An 18,623-nucleotide genomic window follows, 5' to 3' on the forward strand; every position below is an offset into this window, starting at 1 on the left:
AATAAAAAACTGCAAACCATTGTTTTTATCATCAGTTTCTTTACCAGAGGAGCTGTTGATAGAAATTCTGAATTCTGACTTGGTGAGCTATCTCCTTCCTCTTCTGCAGCAACCTGCAACATAAGAAAAATAAATATACCTTATGGGTCATGTTTGTATTTTCTCATCACATCATTCCATGTTCCATTCTGCATCATGACCAACATTATAATCTGATTACCATCAGCCATGAGCACCACACAACTGGAGTCTCCAATACATCCAGAAGAGAAAGTCAGATGGAAAAATAAATATATTTTTTCTTTGGCCTCAAAATTAATTCCCCAATCTTCAAAGAAGCAAGGTACACGTGTCTATCAAAGATAGAGCTCTAACTGAAGCTCTCCGAGCACAATTCTCCAGTGAGAACAATCCGTCTTTGGAGTAGAAAAGTAAAATCCATACCTTAGCCTTAAAAAATTTTTTTTACTGGTATGAAATGCAAAAAATGATCCCGGGAAAAAGTTTCTGACGACCCTATTTATGCGTCTCATAATTTGACATATTTCTTTCATGTGTCCCCTCAATCTCTAACGTTCCAGAGAAAGCAATCTAAGTTTGTACAACTCTCCTAATAGGTAACATCCTCTAATTTAGACAGCCTTCTGATAAATCTCCTCAGCATCCTCTCCCAAGACTCCACATCCTTCCTGTAAAGGGGCAACCAGAAATGCACACCATATGCGGTCTAACCAAAGCCCTATAAAGCTGCAACATGACTTCCACCATCTGCCTATCAAACTCTCCCTCATCTGTATCAACCTATTACCAAGAAGCAAAGAACTTCAGTTGCAGTTTTACTAAAGACGACACAGTGCTGAAGTAGCTCAGCGGGTCAGGCAGCATCGCTCGAGAACATGAATAGGTGACGATTTGGGTCGGGTTGCATCTCAGACTGATAGTAAGGGGGTGGGAAGGGGGAAGCTGGAAGAGGGGCAGGTCAACGCCTAGCATGTAATAGGCCCACCACTGGTGGAGGGTAATTTGATGGGCAGATGATTGCATGTTACAGGACTGCCAACATTGGGTGAGAGTTGAGAGTGAGAAATTGCGAGAGAGTGTAGCGACTGAGGGGGGGGGGAGAAAGAATGCAGGAGGGGGGGCGTGTATCCCTACCACGGTAGGGAGCTTTTGCATTTTTCAGCGTGAAATTATGCAATCTGGTGCATACTGTAGCAAATCTTTTAACTTACACTTGAATGCAACATTTATGCTTCAAATTGGATTAGGTTTGAATAAGGTTAGGCTAAATTACATTCCACAGTATAGCAGGCTCTGATCAACAGTTGCAGCACATGAATGACCTTAGTATATTTATGTATGGAAATCAGATTATAATTCATGCTGTTATGCATAAATATAGAGAAACAAAAACATTGAAACAAGGCAAGAGGAGTCAGACCTCCATCACTTTTCTGCACAAATAAATCAATCTCACCCTTTGACTATAGAAACGAGAAGAAGATAATGCCACATATTCAACCGTATATGGTTCAATGGAATTAAGAGATATAGAGATATAGAGATATAGAGATATAGAGATATAGATAGATATAGAGATATATACATACACACATATACATACACACATATACATACATATATATGGAAACAGGCCCTTCGGCCCACCAAGTCCACACCGGCCAGCAATCTACCATACACCAGTTGTATCCTACACGCCAGGAACAATTTACAGAAGCCAATTAACCTACAAACCTGCAATTCTTTCGGATGATGGAGAAACCGGAATATCCAGAGAAAACCATGTGATCATAAGGAGAATGTACAAATACTATACAGATACCACCCGTAGTAAGGATCAAATCTAGGTCTGCGTTGCTGCAAGGCAGAAACTCTACCGCTGCGCCAACGTGCCACCTCATTAAATTATTTTTTCTGTAATATATTCATTAAGGTGTCACGTCAATAAAGATGAACATGCGATTCTGATTTCTGCCTTTAGATGGTTAACACACATCTCAAGTCATTGAGTTTTATGGCTGGTTTTCAACCTCTTCAGTCTGAAGATCTCGACCAGAAACATCACCTATTCTTTCTCTCCAGCGATGTTGCCTGTCCTGCTGAGTTATTCACGCTTTTAGTGTCTATCTTCAATTTAAACCACCATCTGCAGTTCCTTCTTACACTCTTTGTTAAGCGAAACAGGTCCTATTCTCATAATATTATTCACCTCAACTAAGTCTTTTCTTCAACTCCGTTGCTGCAGAGAATATAATCCCAGTTATCAAATCTTTCTTCAAAGTGAAAAATAATTCCAGCCCAATATGTTCATAAATCACCCCCTGGATCCCCTCCAGAGCAATTGCACCCTTTCTACAGTATGTCATAGTCTTACAGCATGGAAACAGGCCCTTCATCCCAACTTGTCCATGCAGATCAAGATGCCCCATCTAAACTAGTCCCATTTATCTGCAGTTGGCCCATATCCCTTTAAACCTGATGTGTGTTAGGTTGTGTGTGAGAGTGTGTCAGTGAAGCGACGACAACAACCGGAATGAGCGGGGACTTGGCGATGTCCGGGGAGCATTTCCCTCTCTCCCCCCTCCCCGGGAATGCGGGCTGGCCCAGGTGTTCTGTGTCCAGTTGGGGTCCGGGGGAGGTGAGGGACAGTAAGCCGGGGGGGGATGGGTATCGGAGCGGAGCCCGAGATTCATCCCCGCGGCTCCGACGCCACCACTTATCCGGTCCGCTCCTGGCTCCGGGCCGGGGTTAAAACTCCATGCGGTGTGGACAGAGCGGCCACCGGACACAGAGCCGCCGGTGGGAGGCGTGAGCGGTGCCGCGGGGAGGTCGGTGCTGGGACCACTGCTGTCTCACCTATCACACCATCTGCACGGAAATATGAATGCGGGTGAGGCAGCATCTGGAGCGGTAGACAAAAATGCCGGAGAAATGCTTGAGTGTGAAGAAGGGTCATACTCAGACATAGATGCTGCCTCACCCGCTGAGTTTCTCCAGCATTTTTGTCTACATTGCCATTTTAAATAGTGTGCGATAGGCTTAAGCCAATGCTCGTTCCTTACGGGGAACCCGCCGACAGAAAACTATTCTCATTGGTGAGTGTGGAGCAGTGCGGCTTTATTTATATATTTATCTATCTATTTATTTATATATATTTAAATTTTGATCGTGAGAATGTCTGTCATCAGCGTGAGAGTGTGAGAATTTCGTCAAATGCGTGAGTCTCACGCTCAATGCGTGAGAGTTGGCAGCCCTGATGTTAGCAAATCAGAATGCTTAGATTTAAAGTGATTGGCAAAGATCATGCTAAATAGTAAAGGCCTTCAATAAGGTGTGATGTAGGAAAATATTAGCCCACGACAATAGTGATAAGTTTGAACAAAACAGACTGGTCCTATCGCTCCCTTAAGCACTTGACTGGTTGGGCCCTCCCAAAAAGGGCCTGTTCTGTTTTTTTTCCAGCATCTGCCACCCCCCCCCAATAATACAAAAGGGTTCGTACAACAGTAGAGGCATGCTTTTCTTCAACTAGGTCGATTAACCTACCAACCACATCTTTGCAATTTTAAGTATGAACAGAAAACATGCAGGGCTAGGGTGGGAAAACATGAATGCCTTACCAGGAGCTAATACAGACCCAACTGGGCTGATGGCCTGCTTTAACAACTCCATGGTTCGATATTATATATCATTACCGTGTACAAGAAATGCTGAGGTTGTCATCTGGGCGCATTTCTGGGCTCATCTTCTGGGGACTCAATTTGTAGCCAGGGCCCGCACTTCCAGGTGCTGCCGGGAACATCGTCATTTGTTTTCGCAGGCGTTTCCGGGCCTCTGCTGTTGCTCTCCATCTGGTTAAATATTTGGAAATTAAGTAGTAATTAAAAAAATGCCCAATTGTGAAGTCTCACGCTCACCCCTTGCCCATCAACATCATGTCTCCCTTGCTATACATCATAGAAATTCTAAATGGACTTGATTACTGTATAGAGCACTGTTAAAACACTCTCAGTTCTACATCTAATTTACTGGCTCATGTAGTGGTAGCAGTTTAAATATTCCACAATATTCACCAAATAGTTTTTTGCACTCAATTCAGACACATGTTTGAAAACTACCATCTCCTGTATCCCTGCTAAATCGCTGAACCTGTGAAATTTGAAAGAAACTTATCTCTGAACATGAGCACATTTGTTGGCATCAAAAAGTTTCATTTCATGATCATGGAATTCAGAACGTTATGAGACACATTTTACTTTCACTTACTTCTTTAAGTATTTGCAGAAACAATGAACTTCTTGCAGTGTCTCCTTGACAGCCTGGAAGATCTCACTCTCCAGCGTTTCTTTGATGAGGGAGCTACAAAGTTCTGTAGAACAACGATTGATACGCGCTCGCCTGTCTTCTTCCATTGCAAACCTACAACAGTTAAAATGAGAGGCTCGGCACAAATATCTACCAAGGCAAGTCGGTAGACAACATGAAGATTAGGAGTGCTGTTGATCATCAGGAGAGCAGTTTCGGCTATGATATTAATTATTAGCTGGTTAATTGAAACGAGCACCAGCCAATGGAATTTTATACTGACTAGCATGAAGGAAGCTATTTTAGGGATTTAAATAAGGCAAGGACATACAACATGAATGATGGGGCTCCCAAGAATCTTGACGATCAAAATTGGTCTACAAGTCCATAGATCTCTGAAGGTGGCAGCACAGGTAAATGGGGAGATACAGCAGCACAAAGGATGTTTTGATTTCATTGGCTGGGGCACAAAATATATGTGCAGGGCACAAAAATAATTTTTAAAACTGGAGATCCGAAATAACAATAGAAAATACTCAGTGGATCACATAGCATCCATGGGAAGGGGGCCAGAGAACGTTTCAGATTGACAATCCTTTGTCAGAACTAAGGCGGCAAAAAAAGTGTGTTAAGCTGCATGGGAGCAGCAAATTCTCCAATGATATAAAACCGGGATGACTATGGGGAGAAGATGTAAACAAGGTTTTCTGGTCAAGGGGTGAATAGAAACAGTTTGAGAGCAAGAACATAGTCAAAATAATGTAGGCGTTGTGAAATGCAGAGCAGGAAGACATGCTTGGCAGGTCCTCTTCTCCTAGAAGAAAATAAAAGAAAATGGGGAGGAAAAAAAACAAGCTGAACCAATAATCACAGATGAACAACTGAAACAGTAAGTTTCCCCCAAGTTGTAGAATATCAAGTCCAGGATGCACAATGTGCCCAGACAGAAGCATGAACTTTGAGTCCTGGATCATATACAGATTGGAAACAGACCATTTGGCCCACCTCGTCTATGCTGGCAATGTTGCCATTCTGACTTGCCTAGCATGTCTTCTTGCTCCGCATTTCACAACTCCTACCTTCTTTTGTCTACCTTCTTTAATCTAAGTTCACACACTCATTGACCAGATAAACTAGTCTACAGCTTATCTCCTAGTCACCCTAATTTTCCTCTATCAGAGCAATTCCTCCCTGCAGCTTCACAAGCTTAGTTTGCCTCGTTCCCAGTTCTGATGAGACCCCCACGATCCAGCATTCTCTCTGCTTACATTAGTGCTGATGTACAAGTCTTGGAACAAATTTATAAAGCATTTGTTAGGCCACAGCCAAAATATTGTGTGGAGTTCTTGTCATTACACTATAGGAAGAATGTAATTACACTGGACTCACTGTAGAGGAGTTTCACCAGCGTGTTGCTGTAACAGCACATTTAATTTATGGGGATTGACTGTATTGGATGGATCTATGAGGAAGTGATTTACTCCTCATCTCTACCCAGCCTTTAGAACCTCAACATTTCTATGACCGATTCAGTGCGACTCCCAGGATGCTAATAGTTATGCTATTGATTTTGAATGTCAAGAGGACAAATGTTTGTGGATGAATAATCATTGCTTGGTACGTGTTTTCTGAATGCAAAAGGCATACAAGTATATCCTTCAAAATTATAGGCACACACCACAGAAGCTCTTTGAGAAGCAATAGATAGTGTAAATTGTAACAAATCCTTCCTAATGGCAGTGGTGGTTAAGACTAGAGGGCATAGATTGATACGGAATATGATTAGATGGGATCCAAGGAAGAATGTTTTTCATCCAGAGGTCCAGAAAACAATGCCTCAGGGATCAGTGGTGGCAGATGCTCAAACACCATTTAAGTATCTGAATGGACATTTAAAACACCAAGGTTTTGTAGTGATGGTAAATGGTATCAGTGTGGATAACTACCTGATAGTTGGCATAGACGTGGTGGGCCAAAGACCCTCTGTGCTATCACACACTAATCTTGAAGGATGTGCTTATATGCATTTTGCAATTGGTGAACATGCACTGTACAATGATTCTTCTTCTTCGGCAAACAGAATTTTAACTGGTTCCCCATTACAGTCAATGGCATAACCACCAGAATCCTGGGAGTTACCCTATATCAGTCATACAAATGTTGTTATTTTAAAGGCAGGGCAGAGGTTGGGAGAAACTCACTTCTTGACTCTCTAAACCCCTTCCACCTTGTATAACATGCATCTAAAATGTGAACAATAGACTCCAGTTGTGTGGCCTCATGCATCTCCAAATAACTTGACAAAATCTGGGATAAAGCAATCCACTTGATTGGAATCCCATCAGCCACTCAGAACGTTCACCATCAACATAACTTGGCTGTTATGTCCAATGTTTATAAAATACACTTCAGTTTCTTTATAGTTAATTATTCTTCACTGGAACTTGGAAAACTCTCAAACTTCTACCATTAGTTTAGAAGGCACACTGAAAATTCACCACTTGCAAACTCCCCTCCAAATCCGAAGAGTTTGGTGGTGTTTCTTGCCCACTTGGAAATATACTGTTATTGCTCCTTAAAAGGGGCAAATTAGGAACTTTTTATGGGGCATCTTTGTTACATGGAAAGCAGTGGCATTCTCAAGGCTCTCTAAGGTTGGATATTAAATTGTGTCCTTATCATTAACACCCGCTCCCCTAATTTAAAAAAGGATTCAATAAATGTGGAAATATTGATAGGCAATTGTGCTAATATTAAGATTGAGATGATTTACATGCCAGGCAATGTTCCAAATCTTCCATTAGATTTAATTAGGTTTTGCTCAGGAATGACAAACATTATTTCATTTGTGCAGGTAAAATATACTAGAATTACAAGACAAAAGGTAGCAAGCTGGGCATACAAAGGCCTCACAAGCAATGCACAAGGCAATGCTTTGTACGTTGGAACAGTGTCCATTCAATTACCAAGAAATGTCAAATTATTTGAAAATAATGAAGAACTCTGGGACCACAAACCATTCCAGCCTGGACCAAATAAACCAAGCTATCTGCTTTGTTCATTCAGTGTTGCACGTGAAACAGGTTTGTGTACTTCCCTGTGTGTATGGTTGCAAGCATAGGACAAGTAATGTCATATCATTGTTCAAGGTAATTATATTGTCCTGCAACCACACCTAAAGACTTATCCAAACTCTGATTCCGTATTCCCACCCAGCTACCTACCGGGATTCAGGGATCACAAACTCTGCTCATGTGGCACCATTTCACACTCCATTGGTCTCCAAAGCTACTTTGTTAATAATCACCTCAGCTCATGAGTTGCACATTTTCTAACAGAGTTTTCCACAACTCGATCTGTAATCTCATCACACAGTGCTAGACTGTAGCGGCTCTTCCACAATTCCCATTCCTGCTTCCGTCTGCAACACACAGAAAACATTCAACAGAAATCACTTTTAAACACTGTACACACATCTGGATTGCACAGGACCTGCATCTGGAACATCTAAAAATCCAAGTCGCAGATGTCAATGACAGCAGATAGCCACCACACTCATATCTGCTGACAGGTGTAGATTTATAAAGCAGTGCTAAAACACCCAATGTCACAAAATTTATTCCGCAATATTTGACACAAATAACGCAAGGATATACTAGGGCAAGTTACCAAGAGTTTGGTTATAATGCTAAGTTTTAGAAACCAGTATTCAGGAGAGCAGCAAGTTTTAAGGAAGGAATTCCAAAGGTGTAAGCTAGGCAGACAGGACCAGAGCAGAATGAAGAAAAGATGGGATGCTCAAAAGTTCAGAAACAACAAAGATTGTGAAGATGTCACTACCCACCTGGCTTGTTCAATCCTTTGCTTTTCATCTTCAATCCTCTGTTTCTCTGCCCGAACTTCTTCAGATGAAGTATCCTTCAGCATCTCTTCGGTAACTTCTGCAATTAATTCCTCAGTGGACAGGTTTGACATACTAGCAAGATAAAAATGACCACCTTGAGAAAACCAAGGGATACCTTAAAAGCGGACCTTGTCACAATAATTCTTTGTTTTCCTTTTGAAAAGGGAATGGAACAGATCCTGCTTCCCAGCTGTGGCAGAATTAAACTTTTAGACAAACAGCAGATGTAAAATATACAATGCAGATTAAAGCTCATTCGGACAAGCACTAACCTTGAAAGGGAAAGCTTTCTGTTTCTCCCTCACCAGTTGACTTCTCAAAACTATTCTTCTGCCCACTGATTGCTATCCAGCTGCAACAATCTACATTTTTAGCTGATTTTAATGCAGTGCTACATATTTCTGAAGCAAATGTTTTATATCAGAAAGTTGATCAAATCTGGTAATTATTTCATTCCATTTGCAACTTCTCAGAAAATAACATACCTCTTGCCTGGATGAGGACATCTTTGAAGAATATGCTCGTTTGTGGCCTCGTTTCCACTATCAAATCCCCCAAGAACCAACATTGACTTAAATCCCCACAGGCTCCAGTTCAAGCAATATGTGGAGCAGGTCACTGACTACATATATCTTGTGACAAGTAACTAACATACCGATATCCCGAGGCCTTTCCACCGTATGAAAGCATGCGGCAGTAGTGTGATGGAATATAGTATACTTGCCTGGATGAGGACAGGTCTAAAACTCTCAAACAGCTCAACTACCTGCAGGACAAAGTAGCCCACATGTTTTGTAATCCATAAACTGCCCTAGACATTCATTCACTCCATCACTATTGGTGCAGTAAATACCAAAGAAAACACTAATCTGTTTAATTATTCTGACAACATCTCCCAATCCTGCAACCTCTATTACCAAGGATGACAAAGGCAGCAGAGATCTGATAACACCCTCACCTGCAGCTTACCATCCAGACTTGCTGCATATCTTTTCCTCTCAACAAGATGTCAATATCACCTTTACCAATGCAAAACCACAAGGAGATGGTTCAACACCACCTGCTTAAGAACAAATAAGACTGGGCAATAATTAATAGCTATACCCAAATCCAACAATCAATAAATGTAACATCCATTTTACACCAAACTTAATATCTTATTCTACAGTTTAAATCCTCTGGCAATTTGCAAGACCGGGTAGCTTACTACCTCTTATCACTACCCAAACAGAACAGCTGAAAGTGTTAATGGCTATTAGCTACGGTTACCCTGCATGATGGGATACTTGACCATTTTCTATTTTCTTACTTATGTAGCTTTAAACCTACTGACAGAGGAAATATATTGCTGACTCATGTAGCTGAAAACTGAAATACTGCTGGTGCCTCGTATGGGGGCAGTTAACCGAACTCAGAGCTTCCGTCGATTTTGAAGAAACAGCAGCAAAGAGAAGCAGGAAAAAGCAGTGATTGGCTCTAGCCCGAGTGGGAGGAGAGTTAGAAGTGAGCCAGAGGGGGAAAACAGTTTAAAACTGAAGAATTTGGTTTGTAAATTGGTAAACGGGTAATTAGGCAATTTATCAGTCAATATAAGTAAGACTGCTCTTAGGGACCGGCCTTGTGAGTAAAGTGTGAGTCTTTGGCTCGAGAGTCTTCGGCGAGGAGGCTATGCATAAAGCTCGAGAGGACGGAACGTGGTGAACACGTCGGGGCAGATGAGACAGTGTGAGGCTTGCAGAATGTGGGAGCCCAGGGACACAGATGGAGCATCTGGCTGCTACAACTGTGGCAAGTGCGTCCAGCTTCAGCTACTAAAGCACCTAGTTGGGGCACTGGAGAAGCAGCTGGATGACCTCAGGGCCATCCGGGAAAACAACAGTTTCCTGGACAGGACCTACAGTGAGGTGTCACGCCGAGGATACGGGAAGAACCAAGATGTGTGATGGAGAGAAAGGGTGGAAATCGTGGAGTGCAGAAGACCCAGGTGGCTGTGCCTAATGAAAACAGGTACGCCCTCTTGGGAACTGTCCGGGGAGATAATGTTTCCAGTCCGAGCGGCGGACACGTCGGTGGCTCCAATCCTGGAGATGGGACTCGACCGGCGTCGGGCAGAGCCCTAGTGGTGGGTGACTCCATTGTCGGAGGAGCGGACAAGAGATTCTGTGGTGGCAGACGAGATGCGAGGATGGTCTGTTGGCTCCCTGATGCCAGGGTTCAGGATGTCACGAGCCAAATTCAGAACATCCTCAAGAGAGAGAGAGAGAGAGAGAAGGTGAACAGCCGGCAGTAGTTGTGCACATAGGCACAAACGACATCGGGAAGAAGAGGAAGGAGGTTCTCCAACATGAGTTCAGAGAGTTGGGAAGTAGACTGAAATGTCGGACTTCTAGGGTGGTTATCTTTGAATTGCTTCCAGTACCTCGAGCTAATAAGGACAGGAACAGGAAGATAAGGGATCTGAATGTGTGGCTGAGGGGCTGGAGCAGGGAGCAAGAAATTAGATTTATAGACCACTGGGATCTCTTCTGGGGTAGGGGTGACCAGTACAAAAGGGACGGGTTACACCTTAACTGGAGGGGGACTGACATTCTGGCAGGCAGGTTTGCTAGGGCTACACGTGCGAGTTTAAACTAAATAGTGGGGGGGGGTGATTGACAAATTGGGAGTATAAAGATGGAGTTGAAGGGGAATTGACTACAGGAAAAATTACAAAAGATTCTCGAAAAATTGGGAAGAAAAGCATTTAGAACGGAGACGAGGAAACACTTTTTCTCACAGAGAGTGGTGAGTCTGTGGAATTCTCTGCCTCAGAGGGCGGTGGAGGCAGGTTATCTGGATGCTTTCAAGAGAGAGCTAGATAGAGCTCTTAAAAATAGAGGAGTCAGGGGGATATGGGGAGAAGGCAGGAACAGGGTACTGATTGGGGATGATCAGCCATGATCACATTGAATGGCGGTACTGGCTCAAAGGGCCGAATGGCCTACTCCTGCACCTAATGTCTATTGACATACATAGATCGCTGCTCTGCAGAAGATAAGATAACAGTCACTGGAACAAACGTCAGCAGTTACTTCTTGGCAGTAGTTTTTGGAAAAACGACTAAGGCATTTACTTGACTTCAAGAGTATATAAGAAATTGTAAAACACTGTATCTTTGGGTGGCTGCTCGGGGAGTACTGAGTGTATTGGTAACTCTCTATACTGGTCCCCACCATCCCCGTCATGACGAATTAAGTATAGCTTGGCTTGGTTTACCTTTAACCCTTTGTGTGGTTGTCTGTTTTAAATAGGGAACTTTATCACAGCAACGTACCTGATAGCATCAGCAGCAAACGTTGCTCCTGCTTTAGCCACTTCTTCACACTCCACACGAAGAACATCCTTTATCATATCTTTGACCAAGTCTTTTACCGCATCAACGATCATCTGAAAGCAATGAAAATAAATATTGAAAAAGGGGACACAGTGATCCAAACATTCAGATTGCGGGGGGCTGCCTGCAGCGTCACACATACACACGAACCACCCCCCCATATGATGATTTGAATTTGTCCAGGTTGTACCTTCTCAGAATAGGTTGGCTGCGGTTTTGGTGGAGGTGCACTGGGCACCTGTGGGGCAACACACAGTGAAGTTATTGGAGAAGGCAGAATCTGAAGTAGTGGTGGTGGTGGTGGTGGTGGTGGTGGTGGTGCTGGTGCTGGCGGTGACCGAGTTGGTGGCTGTTCAACAGGAAGTACTTCTTGAGCAGGAATTTGGTCTTTGAGTTGTACAGCTACAAATAAATAGGATAAAACAGAAAACAAAGGTGTGTTAAAAACTAAAATTTTCCTCGACCACTTTTCTAAATCCAACACAAATTTGCTTTTGAATTAGAATCAGCTGGAAAATGCTATTGCAATTCATTGCAGTACTCTTGCTGTATTGTCCACTCTTATCACCAAGACTGCAATACTGTAATTGGCAAAAGAAGAACAAAAACAGAAAATGGAGACAAAAAGTATTACAATGACTTATTGGGTTTTTATGATCATCATAAGAAAGAGATTAGTTAAAACAAATGTAGGTCCCTTGCAGTCAGAAACGGGTGAGTTGATCATGGGGAACAAGGATATGGCGGACCAATTGAATAACTACTTTGGTTCCGTCTTCACTAAGGAAGACATAAATAATTTGCCGGAAATAGCAGGGGACCGCGGGTCAAAGGAGTTGGAGGAATTGAGTGAAATCCAGGTTAGCCGGGAAGTGGTGTTGGGTAAATTGAATGGATTAAAGGCCGATACATCCCCAGGGCCAGATAGGCTGCATCCCAGAGTACTTAAGGAAGTAGCTCCAGAAATAGTGGATGCATTAGTAATAATCTTTCAAAACTCTTTAGATTCTGGAGTAGTTCCTGAGGATTGGCGGGTAGCAAACGTACAAAATTCTTAAGGGGTTGGAGAGGCTAGATGCAGGAAGATTGCTCCCGATGTTGGGGAAGTCCAGGACAAGGGGTCACAACTTAAGGATAAGGGGGAAATCCTTTAAAACTGAGATGAGAAGAACTTTTTTCACACAGAGAGTGGTGAATCTCTGGAACTCTCTGCCACAGAGGGTAGTCGAGGCCAGTTCATTGGCTATATTTAAGAGAGAGTTAGATGTGGCCCTTGTGGCTAAGGGGATCAGAGGGTATGGAGAGAAGGCAGGTATGGGATACTGAGTTGAATGATCAGCCATGATCATATTGAATGGCGGTGCAGGCTCGAAGGGCCAAATGGCCTACTGCACCTAATTTCTATGTTTCTATCATGCAAAAATATTGTGGAGGAAGGAACTGCAGATTTAAACCGAACATATACACAAAATGCTGAATATCTCTTTCCACTGACATTGTATGGCCTGTGTATATCCATGATCCTTTGTTCCAGTTTTCTAATCTAAACTATTAGTGGTTAATGTTTTGCATGAAGGAGAATTTTAGCTCCAAAAATTTGACAGGAGATGGGATTATCTAGATTGGCATCATCTTTGGCACAGACATGATGGGTCAGAGAGCTTGTTCTTGTGTTGTGCTCTTCTCTGTTCTATGTCTACAATAAGCATTTCATGCTGCAATAACATTCATGCAAGTACTGGTGGGAACAATACAAGGTAAAACGAACTACACTGGAATTTTACCATTTTAATGCTGAACTTCTCACATTTTAGTGAAGAACCTTTCATCCGTATGGCATAACAAAAAGGACAGTACACAGTCCCAATGCAGTTCTATCATTAACTGGAGAGTCAAGCTGATATGTCTGAAGAAGGGACCCGATCCAAAACATCATCTATCCATGTTCTCCAGAGATGCTGCCTGACCTGCTACATTATACCAGCACTTTGTGTCCTTTTGTGTAAATCAACATTGGCAGTTCCTTGTTTCTACGTCAAGGGGATATTACTTGGGAAAAGGAAATAACTGATCTTCCACGGTGATTTCACATATTGTCAGCTTAACATTTAACTAACATCTAGATTAATTCAAAACTTTGGGTAACCTGAGCAGTTAGAATGTTACTAGGTGCAAAAATCTCACCTCAAAATACTACCCAAATCCATGTTTTATTGCCATAAAATCTAACTCACAGAAACTCTTTACTTACTTGTGGATAATGTTACAGGTGGAGGTTCAACTTTTGGTTCTGCTTCATGATCATCTGAAGTCAAAACAAAATATAGTTGTTGAAAGCTACGGTGCAAGTCCATTTCACAATTACTATCAACAGCACAAAACCAGTGCCTTGTTTAAACATACCTCGAAGCCACTGGGCTTGGGCATTATTAATGAAATTAGTATCTCCCAAATTTTGACACAGAACTGTAGGATTTTTTTTAGAAATTCCCATTCAGGTCCAAGCTATCACAACCTTACAGCACTCTAGAATCGCTATCTAAACTGGAGGGAAGAGAAGGATGAGAAATGCAAGGGAAGAGGGGGCGGAAGTCAAGAGAAAAAAAAAACAAAATGAAAAAAGTTGAAAATAAAGGAATTCATATAGCACCTTCCACATCCAAATGATCTAGTTATGCACTGTAAAGCGCTGTATGTTAATTCAAAAGATAGAACTTGCACTGTAGGAAAAATGGCAACCAATGAGGTCATACTTTCAATGTAGTGATGGCAAGGTATCCTGTTTTTAGTGATGCTGATTGAGAATTAACCATGAAACACAATACCCTGCCCAAAGTAGTAACTAAATATTTGAGGGCATTTAGGTCCTTGTATTATTAGACCATGGCTGATTTGCACTTTAAACTCAACCACCAAATTGGTCCAGATCTTTCTTACAACACCTTGTAACTCTCTTGTAATAACCTTATCCAAGGAAAATCTATAATTTCCAAGTTGTGACATTTACAACTGCCAGAAATTCAACAGCCGTTTGTAGAAAGGGTTTCAGAATTTCACTAACTGATCTTACTCATTCGGCATTTTTGTATTACTAACATCCCCTTGAAGTGGAAGCCCGAGCCTTGGTTTAGCATCTCTTTCTTATTACAAATACGTTGGTATTTGAGTAAGGATTTTGGAAAACAGGCAACAAAACGGATAATCTATATTACTAAATGTCTCATCTTGACCACTTCTTGTTGCTCTGCATATTGATTTTAGAAAAAACTCTGCCACTTACGGCTGTGATTTTTGGCCATCTTACTCAGAGTCCCCCTCCGCTGCGCAGGACAAGTGGATTTTTCCCCATCGATGAAAAATAAAAGTTATTTGTTTTTAAAAAAATGTTGAGATTCTCTCTCCTGAAGGCCACGCCCCTTCCGGAGGGACTATAAAACCCGGAAGTGTAGAGGTGCCTCAGTTCTCTGCAAGATGGAGGAGCGAGAGGTCGCAATTCTCAGTCTGAGCTGTGAATAACACTGAACACATGTCTACTAAACTGTGAGTGGTTTTACTGACCTGTCAGTGCCCTTAATGTGGTTTGAAAATGTAGTTTGAAAGTGCTAAAGTTGCATTGCCTTTGGTTTGAAAGTGCTAAAGCTGCCTTGCCTAATTAAAGCTGCCTTGCCTAATTAAAGCTGCCTTGCCTGCTATATATAATTAAATGTTTAATCTCGACCACTTCCTGTTTGCGCTTTATATTGATTTTAGAAAAAACGCTACCACGTACGGCTGTGATTTTTGGCCATCTTATTCAGAGTCCCCCTCCGCTCATCAGGTGCCAAGGATTTTTCCCATCGATGAAAAATAAAAGTTATTAGTGTTTAAAAAATGTTGAGATTCTCTCTCCTGTCAATCACGCCATGAAGGCCACGCCCCTTCTGGTGGGATGGGGAGGGACTATACAACCCGGAAGTGTGGGCGCGGCTCAGTCTCTGCAAGATGGGGGAGGGATAGGTCACGACTCGCTGTCTTTAGTGGCCTTGCACCCTGCTTGAAGTGGTATGAAACTGCACTTGAATTTGGTGGCCTTGTACCCATCTTGAAATAGAATTTCAAGGATTAGCCGTGAGTCAACTGCCAGCCCACCAGCCGTGAGTGAGTGAGCTGCCAGCACAACAGGCTTGAATGACTGAGCCGCCAGCCCAAGAATCCATTCGGCCCACAATGTCCATTCTAGCCCTCTGGAAACCAGTCCCTTCAGCGCACAACACCTATACTAGCGCTCCAGAAAGCCTCCCCCCCCCACCCCTACTGGCCACCAATATTGGAATTGGTGGAATATTGCATTGGGGGACCGTGTGGCTGGGACCCAATGGGTCCCACTTAGTCTAGTCATATTTAGTCAAAGAACACAAAAAGCTGGATGAGCTCAGTGAGTCAGACAGCATCTCTGGAGAAAAGGAATAGGTGACGTTTCGGGTCAAGACCCTTCTTTAGACCAGACCTCGAACCGAAAACAGCACCCATCCTTTTCTCCAAAGATTCTGACTGACCCGCTAAGTTACTCAAACTTTTTATGTCCATCTTTGGCTTAAACCAGCATCTGCAGTTCCTTTCTAGACAGAAATTACTTACAGTCTAAATTTTATCATTACAGCTAGACACAAAAAGCTGGAGTAACTCTGTGGGACAGGCCGCATCTCTGGAGAGACGGAATTGGTGACGTTTCGGGTTGGGACCCTACTTCAGATAAAAGTCTTGGGAAAGGGAAATGAGAGATATAGATGATGATGTAGAACAATGAATGAAAGATATGAAAAAAAGTAACAATGATAAAGGAAACCGGCCATGGTTAGCAGTTGTGTGAAAACGAGAAGCTGGTGCGAGTTGGGTGGGGGAGAGATGGAGAGTGGGGTGAATACTGCAAAATTTATAAAATTATAATGTACCATATAAAAAATATAAAATTATAATGTACCATATAAAAAAGGTAAAATAAAATTTAAAAAACTGCAGATTCTGGAATCTTGAGTAAAACATAACGTGCTGGAAGAACTCAGTGGGTCAGGCAGCATCTGTGGAGGGTACGGGCAGACATTTCGGGTCGGGACCAGTCTGACATTGTATTGATACAAAGTTGCTTGTGTGCTTTAAAGATGCATTCGGGGTCAATCAGGATAGATTTCAATTTTACCTCCCAAATTAACTTAATTTGCTCACAACAACTTAATGGGCCTGTTCCACGTAGGCGATTTTTTTCGCAACTACAGGCAACTAGTTTGTCGCCACATGTTCGCCGGTGGTCGCCGGGAGTAGTCTCCTCAGTCACGCAAAAAGTCGTAGCATCTTTCTGGTCGCCGCTAAATTTTCAACATTTTCAACTAGTTTGACGCCAATGAGCGTAGCTTGACGGAGGTCGTTGCCAGAATGACGTAGATTGTTGCCGTTTTTTCAGCAACCTGCTACGACTATGACAATTGCTGGCAGTTGCTTTAAAAAAATCGCCAAGTGGGACAGGCCCATTAAGAAAACAAAAGTAATGATATCCTGACAATTTTGTACACACCTGGTGGAGGCAATTTCTGGCCCACATTGCTTGGCTCAAAGCACTCTCCAATGTATTGCCCTTGACGGTCAAAGCTCAAAATAGGGACATGGGGTATGAAGAGTGGAAGCTGCCTCCCATTCACAACTTCACCAATGAGAGTAGTCCGTTTCTGATCAATAAACAAGGACTTTTTGGGCAACAGTACAAATTCTGGATCGCATAATGTTGATCGATTCAATTCTACACACCTGAAATATATTAAATGTTATAAATTCAAGAGTAGATCCAATTATTTGCACAATCTATGTTATTCTTTCAAACTAAATTGTAATTCACATTGCAAAGTACCTTTATTCTAAAGAAGCCCAGCTATGCAGAAACAAAGTAATAGCTAAACTCAGGAATCCAATAGGAAAAAAATACAAAAAATGATGAGCAGATGTTGAACACATAAGAGATTTAACACGGACAATTAAGTCCAAAACAAAATTTCACGAAAAGACGAGAACAAACTAGTGAGCAAGGACTCGCCAGCAGTCTGTTTGTCAATTCACCCTTTTTGTTATTTTTAGTCTGTTCAAAAGTATGGTTTTGGAGGTTTCTTTTTTTATGTGAGGGAGGTGGGGGGGAAGGGGGAAACAGTTTTCTTAGTCACTTCCTGGTCGAGGATGCGTCTTTTCTCCAAGTCGCAGCTTCGCACCCCCTCCCCTCGCCTCGCAGCCTACCATCCGGATTGGCGCGGCCTTTCCTGCCGGAGACTGGATAGAGCTTCAGCAGCGGCACAGCACTGAATTCCATCGCGGAGCTGGACGATGCCTTACTGGGGATCGCCTTGTTGAAGCTCCGGAGTGTTGGGCCTGCTGTTTAACACCATGGAGCTGGGTCTGCGGAGTTTCTAGCCGCGGGGCGGAGCTGATATAACATCGCGGAGTCCTGGGATCCTTTGCCGAGGGTCGCCAGCGTTGAATCTCTGACCAGCTCGGCCTCAGTTAGGAAGCGGCCGATTCGGAAACTCCAAGCCGCTGAGAGTGTTCTCCGTTCCAACGCCGGAGTTCCGATCATCCCGGCAAGAGGGCCTGAACATCGGGCTGCCGTAGCTGCGACTGCGGAGGGCTCAAAGGCCCCGACCATGGGAGAACAAAGAGGAAGTTGGCTGAGTTTTATTGCCTTCCCTCACAGTGGGAAACATTTGATTCTGCTGTGTGGGGATGTTTATGTTAAATTCTATCGTGTATTATGTTCTTTTTATTCGTATGGCTGTATGGTAGTTCAAATCTCACTGTACCAATTGGTGCATGTGATAATAAATGTAACAAACTTGAACATACACAACAGTAGTAACATCAAAATTGATAACAATACAATGAAAGAATAAAAAGGGGTGATAAAGAGTAGAAAAAAAGTCAAATGAAGCAATTAAGCAGCAACGGAAATCAAGACTGAATTAACAAAGGGAGAGGGAAATGAAAAAGATCCAAACATCTCAAAAC

The 18,623-nt window shown here is 42.6% G+C and overlaps 1 protein-coding gene across 1 annotated transcript in view; it reads right to left on the bottom strand.

The window, feature by feature from the left end:
- Positions 1–18,623, bottom strand: part of mcm3ap (minichromosome maintenance complex component 3 associated protein) — a 57,450-nt gene that overhangs the window by 15,994 nt on the left and 22,833 nt on the right. Inside the window, exons 11-19 of the mRNA XM_055638194.1 lie at positions 17,152–17,381; positions 13,855–13,908; positions 11,794–12,005; positions 11,544–11,656; positions 8,171–8,302; positions 7,634–7,747; positions 4,288–4,440; positions 3,717–3,872; positions 45–113 (exon numbers count right to left, since the gene is read on the bottom strand). Coding sequence (XP_055494169.1) covers positions 45–113; positions 3,717–3,872; positions 4,288–4,440; positions 7,634–7,747; positions 8,171–8,302; positions 11,544–11,656; positions 11,794–12,005; positions 13,855–13,908; positions 17,152–17,381 — 1,233 coding nt within the window. The remainder of the gene's footprint in view (positions 1–44; positions 114–3,716; positions 3,873–4,287; positions 4,441–7,633; positions 7,748–8,170; positions 8,303–11,543; positions 11,657–11,793; positions 12,006–13,854; positions 13,909–17,151; positions 17,382–18,623) is intronic.

The sequence above is a fragment of the Leucoraja erinacea genome, chromosome 7, assembly GCF_028641065.1.
Source record: "Leucoraja erinacea ecotype New England chromosome 7, Leri_hhj_1, whole genome shotgun sequence".
NCBI classification, from domain to species: Eukaryota; Metazoa; Chordata; class Chondrichthyes; order Rajiformes; family Rajidae; genus Leucoraja; species Leucoraja erinaceus.